At 42.2% G+C, this 11,741-nt stretch overlaps 1 protein-coding gene across 1 annotated transcript in view; it reads left to right on the top strand.

The window, feature by feature from the left end:
- Positions 1–1,045: 1,045 nt before the first annotated feature.
- The window catches only part of LOC115094717 (gamma-aminobutyric acid receptor subunit alpha-3-like), a 263,575-nt gene continuing 252,879 nt past the window's right edge, over positions 1,046–11,741 (top strand). The window contains exons 1-3 of the mRNA XM_029607973.1: positions 1,046–1,067; positions 1,667–1,734; positions 10,642–10,862. Coding sequence (XP_029463833.1) covers positions 1,046–1,067; positions 1,667–1,734; positions 10,642–10,862 — 311 coding nt within the window. The remainder of the gene's footprint in view (positions 1,068–1,666; positions 1,735–10,641; positions 10,863–11,741) is intronic.

Genomic DNA, 11,741 nt, shown 5'->3' with positions numbered 1-11,741 from the left:
TTCTTTCTTTCTGTCTTTCTCATCACTGTTAGTTATTTCAGGGAGCCCGGTGGTGATGGTGTGTGGCATCCCTGTGCACAAGCACCCGGTGTTCTGGCGCCGTTTAACGTCCGTCACAGTCCTCAGTGACGTCAGAGGGGGTGGGTCTCGAGGATCACTCACCGCCCTTCCCCTCTCAGTTCCAGATGGATTCTTTCACCTTTTTTTTCTTTCTTTCTGTCTTTCTCATCACTGTTAGTTATTTCAGGGAGCCCGGTGGTGATGGTGTGTGGCATCCCTGTGCACAAGCACCCGGTGTTCTGGCGCCGTTTAACGTCCGTCACAGTCCTCAGTGACGTCAGAGGGGGTGGGTCTCGAGGATCACTCACCGCCCTTCCCCTCTCAGTTCCAGATGGATTCTTTCACCTTTTTTTTCTTTCTTTCTGTCTTTCTCATCACTGTTAGTTATTTCAGGGAGCCCGGTGGTGATGGTGTGTGGCATCCCTGTGCACAAGCACCCGGTGTTCTGGCGCCGTTTAACGTCCGTCACAGTCCTCAGTGACGTCAGAGGGGGTGGGTCTCGAGGATCACTCACCACCCTTCCCCTCTCAGTTCCAGATGGATTCTTTCACCTTTTTTTTCTTTCTTTCTGTCTTTCTCATCACTGTTAATTATTTCAGGGAGCCCGGTGGTGATGGTGTGTGGCATCCCTGTGCGCAGGTACCCAGTGTTCTGGCTGAAGTAAGTTGCGTGCGCTGGCCGACTGCCGGCACTCGATCCCTGGCACAGCGGCAAATGGACGCTGTGCCCGGAGCCTATGACCCCGCCCCACCCCCGGACCACCCCTCCCACACCCCACCCCCTCCCCGCCCCTTTAGTAAAGCCCTGGGACTTACACGCGTCCAGGGCTTTACGTGCATCGCTGGACCTTTTGAAAATAAGCCCGGCGCGCGTAACCCTTTGAAAATCCGGCCCATTGTTTTTATCACGGTACTTGCAATTGATACCAATGTTACTGTGACAGCTGGACCTGGGGTAGTGCAGGAATGAAAGTGGAACTGCAGTGATGTCATCTCTGTATAAAAAAGGTAAGTCCATTTCTCAGAGAAAAGCTAAATTCTCATAGTAGTGCTACATTAAACAATAAAAACCAAGGACCGTTATTAAAAAACAGGTGTTGTTTCTAAAATTACAACCTTATATTGCATGATTCATTAACTGTAAATCTCTTGCAAGTTAAATCCATCCATTATAGTTTTAAATGCAAATAACTACATTCACTTAATGTTTCCTGTCAGTTTTTAATGGCTGCTCATTCACTGGATTTTATATGATGGTTATTGAGTGTATATACCTGATAAGAATAACTATTAGCATTTTTTTGTGAGAATAAAGTTAATTCCATGACCTAGACTAGTTTTCCCTTTTCCCTCCCTCTTCTGTGCAACAGTTTAGTTCATATACATTTGCTGCATTCTTCCACGTGAGGGAGGTGTCTGCTTTTTTTCTGTGATTTATATTATATCGTGTTTTGAGATCCTTACTAGTAGAAGATTAGAAGGCAAAATTGTTTTTATTACTGTTATTACTACCACCATAAAGCGCCCTCTATTAAAGAAAATACTACCATGCTGAAATCTTTAGTGAAAAAGCTTTCTGATGTCATTTTATCTTTTCTTTTAACTAGACACTGTAACTGAAGTGAAGACAGACATCTACGTGACAAGCTTTGGTCCTGTCTCAGATACAGACATGGTAAGCGTTGCTTCTGGGAGGTAGAGAAGAAACTTGCATTTTAACACAGACATGCTGAAGGAAACCCAGCTCACTATCTTGACATTTATTATCATCATGTAATAAGTTTTGCAGACTTCTCTGGCAAGAACAACTACAGCTAGGGATTACTGGACTCTTGGGACCTCAATTGCTTACACTAATACCAGCAGCCACATACCTGAGTCAGCTGTCCGCTTAGCCTCAGAACGCTCATGCATTGTTAGTTGACTTGTATCCGTCGGAGTGTTGATTATATGTTAAAAAATCTGCCTGACCCTCACCTTGACTTATTCTTTAAAATTGCCTCCTGCTGGCAACTCTTCTCACTTTAAATGTGAAGCTGCAGTACCATATGGTTACAGAAAAAGTCTAATTAAAGGAGATTATTTTGCCAATTGCAGACTGATCATTATAGCCAATTTTAGAAAAAAGACAACAGAAGGAAGGAATAAGGGAAAGGGATAGAGAGGAGGAAAGGCAACGAAAGCAAACATATAAAATGTTCCCTAGTTTTCTACTATTTCCTTCCTACAAAAGGTCCTGACTCCAGCTTCTTTCATTCGGAGATTAGGCACTTTCCTCTTTCTCTATCCAATTCTGTTTTATACTCTTTTAGATATCATGGAACCTAAAATAAGAAAGTCTTTGCAAATCATGGGCACTGTCAAGGAATACTATGCATTATTTTCTACTTTACATTATCTGAAGCCTGATTCTAGAAGGCATGGTGCATACTCTATACATAATTTAGTTTAAGTGCATAGGCCATGGATGCTATCCCAAATTTAAAACAAAGAACACCTACTGCTTTCTTCAAGTATCTGAGATTGGCCTACTGCTTTGTGCAAATGATCTGCTGTCTGCCTGAGTGATCTTATTACCATGACTTATATTTCAAAATAAAACCCCTGAAGTGCCATAGTAGGTTATATGGTTTCTTACTGAGTCATAGTTATTTGCATTATTACAGTCAACAAGTTGTCTCTGTATAGTCTGCACTATAATTATGTTAATTTAATCATGTTTTTCATACCTTGCTCCACTGCTAGACTTCAACTTTATTCTAGAAGGATCCACCTCACCTAAAATTAGAAAATTCAGTCTCTGTGTTCATTATGTGGCTTTTTCACAACCTGCACCAGAGTTTAAAGGAGTGATGCGCAACTCTGGTCCTCTAGGGTCACCCACCAGTCAGGGTTTCAGGATGTCTCGAATGAATTTGAATGAGAGAGATTTGCATGTACTCTGCCTCAGTTGTGCATATCTGTTTCATACATATTCATTAAATAGGAATGTGCAGAGGCAAAAATATCCTTTTGGTTTGTTTATTTGTTTCAAAGATAGAAATCATTTACTCGCTCGGTTTGAGATGAAAACAATCTTTTTTGTTTATTAGTTTCTTCATTTCCTATTAAAGTCAATGGGGGAAGCAATGCAGCCCATCCTGAGCCCAGAACCCTAGAGGGCACTCCTGTAACTGGGAACTGCCTTGAACAAGATCAGGCCCACGTGCCTGAAGATGTTTTCTAAGATGTAGGTCAGACTGGGCTTGGTTAAGTGGGTCTAAGAGATGTCTGTAAGGGTTCGTGAGCCTGTTCCTGCAAATAAAGGAATGTCATATGATAATGAACGGTTTGAGGGTCTGAATACAATGGTATGCTTACTTTCCATGCTATTTAGCAATAGCTTGCTAAATAGCCACTATTTAATATCAGCTGGGACCTGGTGTCAACTAGTTACTGTGCACAGAAAGGGCTGAAGTCCACCATGCTAAGCGGCCCAAAATGAATGGGCCATTTAAGATAAGGGATATAGAATTTACACCCCATCAGAGTCAATAAGAACACCCTGCAGGAGGGAGAATCACCCCGTGGCAATAAGAACCCCAACTGTGATACATCAAACCCTCCTGTATTGCCCCACAATCTGGATTCCCCTGCAAGATTAACCTCCTCTATATTTCCTCTCCTCCCCAAGTATGGGCTCCTCCCCATTCCCTCAAAAACAAATGTCCTCATCCCTACCTACCCCTCCATTATGCAGGTCCCCCCAAGATTCTTCTGCTATGTCCAAATTTTTCACACGCAGGAGGGAAGGCATAGATATCCTGCCCACAGTGCTGCTTTCCACAGGATGACATCACTTGGGTCATTTCACCGTTATCACATTGTCTTTCTTATTTGTAATGTAGGAGTTAAGTTTTGGGCAAAGCTAGGCCAAAAACAAGTACACAAAATTGAAGTTACACATCTTTTGCCCAGAGATTTAATATCCTGCAACTCCCATACATTGTGCATGAAAAATGTTTTGTAATGTGTGTTGTAACTTTTCCTTGATTCTTACATTTAATATTTTTAGGTTAAAGTTCACCAGTGCATTTTATAGAAGATGTTGCTTGAATAGTTTTTTTTATGTTTCTCTTTTTCCTCTTCTGAAGTTATAGGAAAATTAAATCCATGTACAAAAGATGTGCTGTTTTTAAAATGATGGAAGCAAACTAGCTTGCAGGCTTTGCTTTATAGACATTTTTTGCCCAACATTTCCCTGAAACTTATATCTGACATTAGACCCTCATGCTGCTCATTACCAAGCAGTTGGTGATTAATTGCCCGGGCCCTTTTGCAAGCAACGTGTGCTCAGCTGTTAATACAATGCCAGTGTATTGGTTGTACAGTTTAAGAAGGTTCATGCAATAGTGTGATCAAAAGAAGACCTCATACCTTCAGGCCAGACCATTGCTGCACTACTCAAGATTGATAATTAAACATTGGTTTGATATGGAAGGAAACTGAAGAAAACTTGCATGACCAGTTGTATTAATTATACTTCAGAAAAAAAAAAGCCTCCTGCCGCTAAATTGTTGTAAATAATATAAAATAGGACATGCCTAGGAAAGGGATTTATTATATAGAGATGCATATGAGAACGTAGAAGGGGAAGTGTTAGAAGAAATCCTGGTGCCCAAGCCCTATCGACAACAGGTTATGCGGTTAGCACACAGTCAACCTCTAGCGGGTCATCTGGGAGAGGAAGAGAGCCGGGAAAAGATTCTGGCACAAGTCTATTGACAGGGTCTTCATAAACAAATCCATTTGTTTTGTCAGTCCTACCCTACCTGCCAGCTCACAAAGCCTACCGGGGTATGGGCGGTACCTATCATCCCCATACCCATCATCGAGATCCCTTTTCAAAGGGTAGCATGGATCTTTTGGGGCCACTAGTAAGAACCACCAGAGGAAAAAAGGTACATCCTTGTTAGACATGTGTAGTTGTTTGCAACGAAATAGGAATTAAAGACGATATTTCCTATTTCTTTGCATTTCGGTAAGTAAAAAAAATGAAAGGAAAACCCATGAAATTTCATGTGGTTTTCTTATCTTTTTTTTTTTTGGGGGGGGGGAAGGGCACATTTTGTAAAAAAAAAAACAAAAAACCAAAGAAACCCAAACCCGCCACAACCATTCAAATTTAATTAAATACAATGGCCCCCACCATCTTGACCCCCAAGACTCACCAAAGGTCCCTAGTGGTCCAGCTGGGGGTTCCAGCCATGATCTTCCACTCTCGGGCCGTTGACTGCCAGTAATCAAAATGGCACCGGTGGCCTTTTGTCATTAACATGTGACAGGGGCTACCGGTGCCATTGGCCGGCCCCTGTCACATAGTAGGAGCAATGAAAGTTGGTTGAGTGGAACAGAGAGACCTTTTCAAACCTGCCCAGTTCTACTACCTGGTGCAACATAACAGTCTGACAGCTTCTGGAGTGGTGGTATGACAGAGGCCTTATTGGATCTCTGAGGCCAGGTGCCATATCATCGAGGTTGAAGTGAAAAAAATGCTCCAGCTTGGCATAATTGAGGAGTCAAACAGTGACTGGTCCTCACCCATCATATTTGTGCCGAAGCCAGATGGAAGTGTCAGGTTCTGTATTGACTTCAAGAAGGTCAACAAGGTTTTGAAACTTGATGCCTATCTGATGCCAAGACGGGATGAACTGATAGAATGCCTGGGGTCATGCCAGTTCATCTCCATCCTCAATCTTACCAAAGGGTATTGGCAGGTGCCTCTCACTTCCTCGGTGAAAGAGAAGACAGCGTTCTCAATGCCTGCTGGGCTGTTCTAGTTCATGGTACTCCCGTTTGGCCTTCATGGTGCCTCTGCAATGTTTCAATGATTGGTGGGTTGCTTGCTCTGCCCACATGAAGGGTACACTGCTGCCTACTTAGATGACATCGTGAATTCAGCCATGACTGAAAAACCCACAGGCCAGCTGACCAGTCTGAAGAAAACAGGCTTAACTATTAACCCCAACCACATGCTAGGTGGGCAAGAGGTCCAGTATCTCAGCTACACCCTGGGGAAGGGTAAAGTCCATCCACAGATCCGGAAGGTTGAGGCGATCACGTGGGTGCCGTTTCCGCCAATGAAGGTCAAAGTGAGAGCCTTTTTAGGCCTTATAGGATACTATAGAAGATTCAGCCTTAACTATTCTAAGAAGGCAGAACATCTCACAAAGCCACTGTAAATAAAATGCCAGATAAGGTCCAATGGTCAGAGGACCTTTCAGAGCCCTGAAAGAAGTGATATGCATGAAACCATTCCTGATCAGCCCAGACTTCACTGAACCCTTCACATTGCAAACTGATGCTTCTGAGGTTGGCTTAGGGGTTGTGTTAGCCCAGAAGAAGAATGACCAGGAACATCCGGTGGCCTACATTAGCTGGAAGCTCATGCCACATGAAAGACAGTACTCCACAGTTCAGAAAGAGACCTTGGCGGTCAAGTGGGCCTTAGAGACCTTATGCTATTATCTGCTGGGCGGGAGTTCAGATGTAACGGACCACCAACCGCTCTTTTGGATCAATAGAAACAAAGAATCCAACGCGAGAATCATGAGGTGGTTCTTGGCCCTACAACCCTTCAGCTACAAGATCCAATACAGGGCAGGAAAGGAGATTGCTAATGCAGATTTCCTGAACAAGGGAGGTGTCCTTCGTGCAGGTGGATGCTCTCCTCATCAAATGTGAGCTGAGGGGAAGGATACGTGAGGGAGTTTATAGACAACTCCCTCAGTCTATGTTAAGAAACTGTGCACAGCTATCCCGCGCAATCCTCCTTGGGGCTGAATCCTACAGGAAAGCCTGGGTGAAGGGAGGAGCCCTTCACCAGACCTTAAAACCTGAAGGTCTGAGAGAGTTAGAGAGGCTCTGGGGAGCTGATGAAGTTCCAGTGTATGCACAGTCCACTTATTTGTAAGGTTGGTAAAACTGCATGTGTTTGAAGGTGAGCTGAACTAGCGTTCTAACCTGGAGTTACTGTAAACTATGCTGAGCTGAACTAGAACCTTAAGTGACTGTGAACTAGGCTGAGATGAATTAAATGCTTGAGTTACTGTGAAGTATGCCAAAAGCTTTTGACCTGAAGTTAAGGTGAATAGCACTGTATAATTTGACCAGAAGCTAAGTTGTGCTGCCTTTTTGTTTTGTCACTGTTTTCCCACTGTAAATAAAATACACTGAAGCACAGCCAGAGACTATTGGTGTTTTTCTCTGGCTGTAAACCGGCTACCAACCGCTCGCAGGCATTACCACATTGCACAATACACAAGAGAAGGTGATGACACCACTTTCACTGCTTACCTGATTCCAGGTTGAGAGATGATAATGGTTTGAGCCAGAGTGGAACCACCCCAGTTCAGCCCAGAGATGCCCCCAACTGCTAGATCTGATGGAGAAGGAGTCTTAACCTCAGTCGACCCTGCGCTGCCAAGCTGCACGGAGGATGAGTCACGTAGTCAGCCCATCCCACCCCCTCCAATTACCTGGCTTCATAGAGCAGGAACTGCAGTCCTGGTCAGTCCCATGCTGCCAAGCCCCACGCAGGAGGAGATGCTGCCCCAACCCTGGTGAACACCTTGTTGCAGGGTTACAGCAGGAAGAAGAGGATGTAGGCAGAGTGAGGAAGAAACTAGAGACTCAATGAAGTGGATAGAGGCAGGGGAGGAAAAAAGAAAAGCAAATACAAGCAAGAAAAGTGAAAATTAAATCCTCAATAAGCAAAAAGTAATAAAAAAAATTAGCTGAAACAAATGTCCACAATAAACTAAAGGGATAAAAATGAATTTTCCCTATCTCCTAAAAATTATGGCAAGCACCCAAATTTTCCAGGCCTGTTGATAAGGATGAGCACTTTAGTGCCCTGATTGATTTAGATTCAGAATGGTTATAGTGAATAAGTAGAATGAGCTTTCTTACATTTTAAATACTAATATCTTTGCAAGAACAACATTTAAACCAGAACAGCAAAGGTGGGTTAATGGAGGTTGGTCATTTGTAATTGTTGTCAGAGTTATCAAGATTTTTTTTTTTTTATAGTACTACTGTTTTGATCACGGAATGCTTTTCGTGGATAGCTGAATGCATTCCCTATCATCTGACTTGTAGCCTCAGAAACTTATCCCCAGCACTTCTCTTTCAACAGAGAAGCGAAAAGGAGCAGTTACACTCTTAACTTTATGCACTGTCACTTTATATAACAACAGAAAACAAATAGATGGAGTTAGCACCTCCGTGCAACCCAAGAAACTTGCTATGAATCGTTTTATCTTGTAGAAAACATACTGAATATAAATACCTTATTATTAATATAGACTGACCCATAACTAAAGTCACATGAAAATGTCTCAGTGGTGATATGCACATGGTATGGGACTGCCATAGTTATCTGTGAAGACAATGGTTGGCGGTGGTGGTGATGAATAGAGGGAAGATGCAATATCACATTTTGTAAGGGATATGTTTTGTATCATGGCATTTCTGCAAAGCAGCTGGCATTTCTGTGCTGCTGAGGAAATGCAAAGGGGGCAGAGCTGCTGGCAGGGGGCAGCTTATTTCACCAGCTTTGTAGATGGAAGGAGTAACTCTAAACTGTAACTCCTCTAACCCCCTCAACGGAAAAGATAGGTGATTTGATTACTTTTGATTGCTTAAAGAAGGAGTTATTTGTGGCAATTAAGCAACTATGAATGAAGACGCTAACTATTTGTGTTGTACAATCCGCGCTCCCATGGTGTCCCAGCGTTGCCAGGGTAACTGGTGCTTGGGGAGAGGAGGGCTTTGTCTGACTGTACTTGTTGCAGAAATGCTTTTGTCTCCATGGTAATGACTCATCCAGGGGACTTTGAGAGCCTTAGACAGATGCTTTTTTCCCTCTAAATCAAAGTTTTCTGTTTCTGAGGCTGCATGCCTGAGGGGCCATGGTCAAACTTCAAAATGTGAATTAAAATCCACAGAGCTAAATTTTCAATAACCCTTTATTCCCAACCGAGTAGCTGGAGCATGGACTGTACAGGCACACGTGGGCGTGAATTCAAGTAAAGATTCAAACTCCTATGGGAATGAGCTCTGTTGCCCATGACAAAGAACAGAGGAGATGCTAGGAAAGCTGGATTTGTGCAGTCCCAGCATGGAGCAAAGAAGCCTTTGGTTTCAACCTCTTCAGAATCAAGTGAAAAATAGCAATTCCCCCCTTTCCTTTTCTTTCATGTGGAACCAAAGCATCCTAAATTATGGTGATTGTATTTCTGCAGCAGAAAGATGAATGAATGATGAGTGTGATTTTCTCCACTTTTCTTAAATTTATTACTGAGGACCCGGTAAGCTTTCCTCTAACAATAGCAATCTTTAGTTAACACAGTGGTTAGCTCCCCTGTAGTTTCTCAGATGACTTTTCCAAATAGCAAGTAATATAAGCCCAATTTTCAAAGCCATTTCAATGGGTAAGAAGCATTTTGCTTGCTTAAATCAGCAGTCTGAAAATTGCTCACCCTCAATGCTGTGAAAAGACCACACGTTGGGGAACAATGTGCCTACTTTTAGCAGCATTAAGATGCGGCATTCATGGGTCAGTGTTAAAGCCAGGAAGGAAAAGTATGCATCTAGATGGCATTTTCAAATCTTCACATCTACTTTCCAATTAAAATCTGCCTGCACAAAAAAATAAATGCAAGCGATCATGCCTGCAGATGGCTTGAAACTTGTCCTCTTGTATGAACAAACTCTTTGCTCCTGAGGGAGAGTGAAGATAGCAAGCGGGTGAGCAGATAAATGCTTAGAGTGGGGGTAGGAATGACTTTTATACTTAGCATGGTCATAAGAAATATGTTCAGATATTTTGAGGACAGAAACTCATGGCCAGATATTTGAAAAAATATATGCAATTTTGTGTTTCACACTAGAGAGTTGATCTGGTGTGCTGGTTAGAGAGATGTTTCAAATCCCAGCTTTTCCCCATAGACACACCTTGGGCAAGCCATCCGATCTCAGGTTGCACTAAGACTATGAGTTTTTGGGGGGCAGGGACTAATAGTAATGTAATAATGGAAGCTTACAGAATTTTTTGGAAAGGTAAACTAAAAATCCAAATAATTTGGCACCAACTATTTAATAAAGAGGCATCCTAATATACAGTATCCATGTCATAAGGAGCAGACTACTCCAGTCCATGCATGAAATAGGATAAAAGCAGGACTGGAGTAATTTGTTCCTATGATACAAAGCCCATTGACATCCCTATTGATTATACAATTTCCGTAGTATTTTAAATTGTCCACATCAGAAAATACCTAGCACGCCTTAATTTACAAAAGCAATCATATTTATTCTTCCATAAAAATCCAACATTTTAATTTAAAAATAAAAGTTGCAGAAAATCTCTTGATAACTGCACATGAAATTTCATGGCATCAGAGCCCTATCAAAGGCCAGTCAGACTCACTGCTATTGGCTGTTGAATGATCTACTCTAAAAATTATAATATCGTGAACCCTAAAACAGTTCTTTTTGTTTTCTTTTATCCACATTCCCATTCCCATCCACATTCTTCCAGGAGTACACCATTGATGTCTTCTTCCGACAGAGCTGGTGGGATGAACGACTTAGGTTTGATGGCCCTATGAAGATCCTTCCCCTCAATAATCTATTAGCAAGTAAGATCTGGACACCTGACACCTTCTTTCACAATGGCAAGAAATCAGTGGCCCACAATATGACTACACCCAACAAACTACTACGTTTGGTGGATAATGGAACTCTGCTCTATACGATGAGGTAGGTGGGTTCAAGTATAGACATACTATTGCTTCTCTCCTGATTATAACATCTGGCAACAACTGATATAAGATAACAACTGATGTTAACAATTGTTAAAAGGTATGTATAGAATTGGTTTCACATTTGTTGAATTCAAGTACCACTGGTCAAAAATGTAGTGAATTTGACTTTACTGCTGCATTATGTATTTCCTTAACACTTTTTGCATATGGTACCATTCATTGAAAAGTTAGGTTTGTGTGTAGTGATTCACCCACTGCTAAACCTGTAACCTTTCATGTTTGCAACATTTCATTGAAATGTGCTATAATTCAAAAGAATGTCATAGAAACACAGAACATGATGACAGATAAAGGCAATATAGTCCATCCAGTCTGCCAATGCACATCTGCTTACAATTCCTTCCTCTTCTTCAGAGATCCTCTGGGCTTATCCTGGGCTTTCTTGAATTCTGATTCTGTACTCGTCTCCAACTCTCCATCACTTTCACTGCAAGGATGTTCCATGCATCCACCACCCTTTCTATGCATTTTTCCCTAGATTACCCCTAAGTCTGCCCCCTTTCACTGTCATCTCATGACACCTCATTCTATTGCCTCCTTTCCTTTGAAAGAAGCATGCTTCCCTTGCATTTATTCCTTGACATATCTCCCCTTCCCTTCTTTGCTCCAGGGGGTGCATGTTTAGATCTTGAAGTCTTTCCCTATATGCTTTTTGATGAAGACTGCTGATTATTTTATAACTGCCCTATGAACCATTTCCATCCTGTTTATATCCTTTTGAAAGTGTGGTCTCCAGAACTGTATATAGTACTCCAAATGAGACCTTACCAGAGACTTGTACAGAGGCAATATCATCTCCTTTCTTGCTGGCTAT

This window comes from Rhinatrema bivittatum, chromosome 6 (genome assembly GCF_901001135.1).
Source record: "Rhinatrema bivittatum chromosome 6, aRhiBiv1.1, whole genome shotgun sequence".
NCBI lineage: Eukaryota > Metazoa > Chordata > Amphibia > Gymnophiona > Rhinatrematidae > Rhinatrema > Rhinatrema bivittatum.
This window is presented reverse-complemented; position numbering and strand designations above follow the sequence as displayed.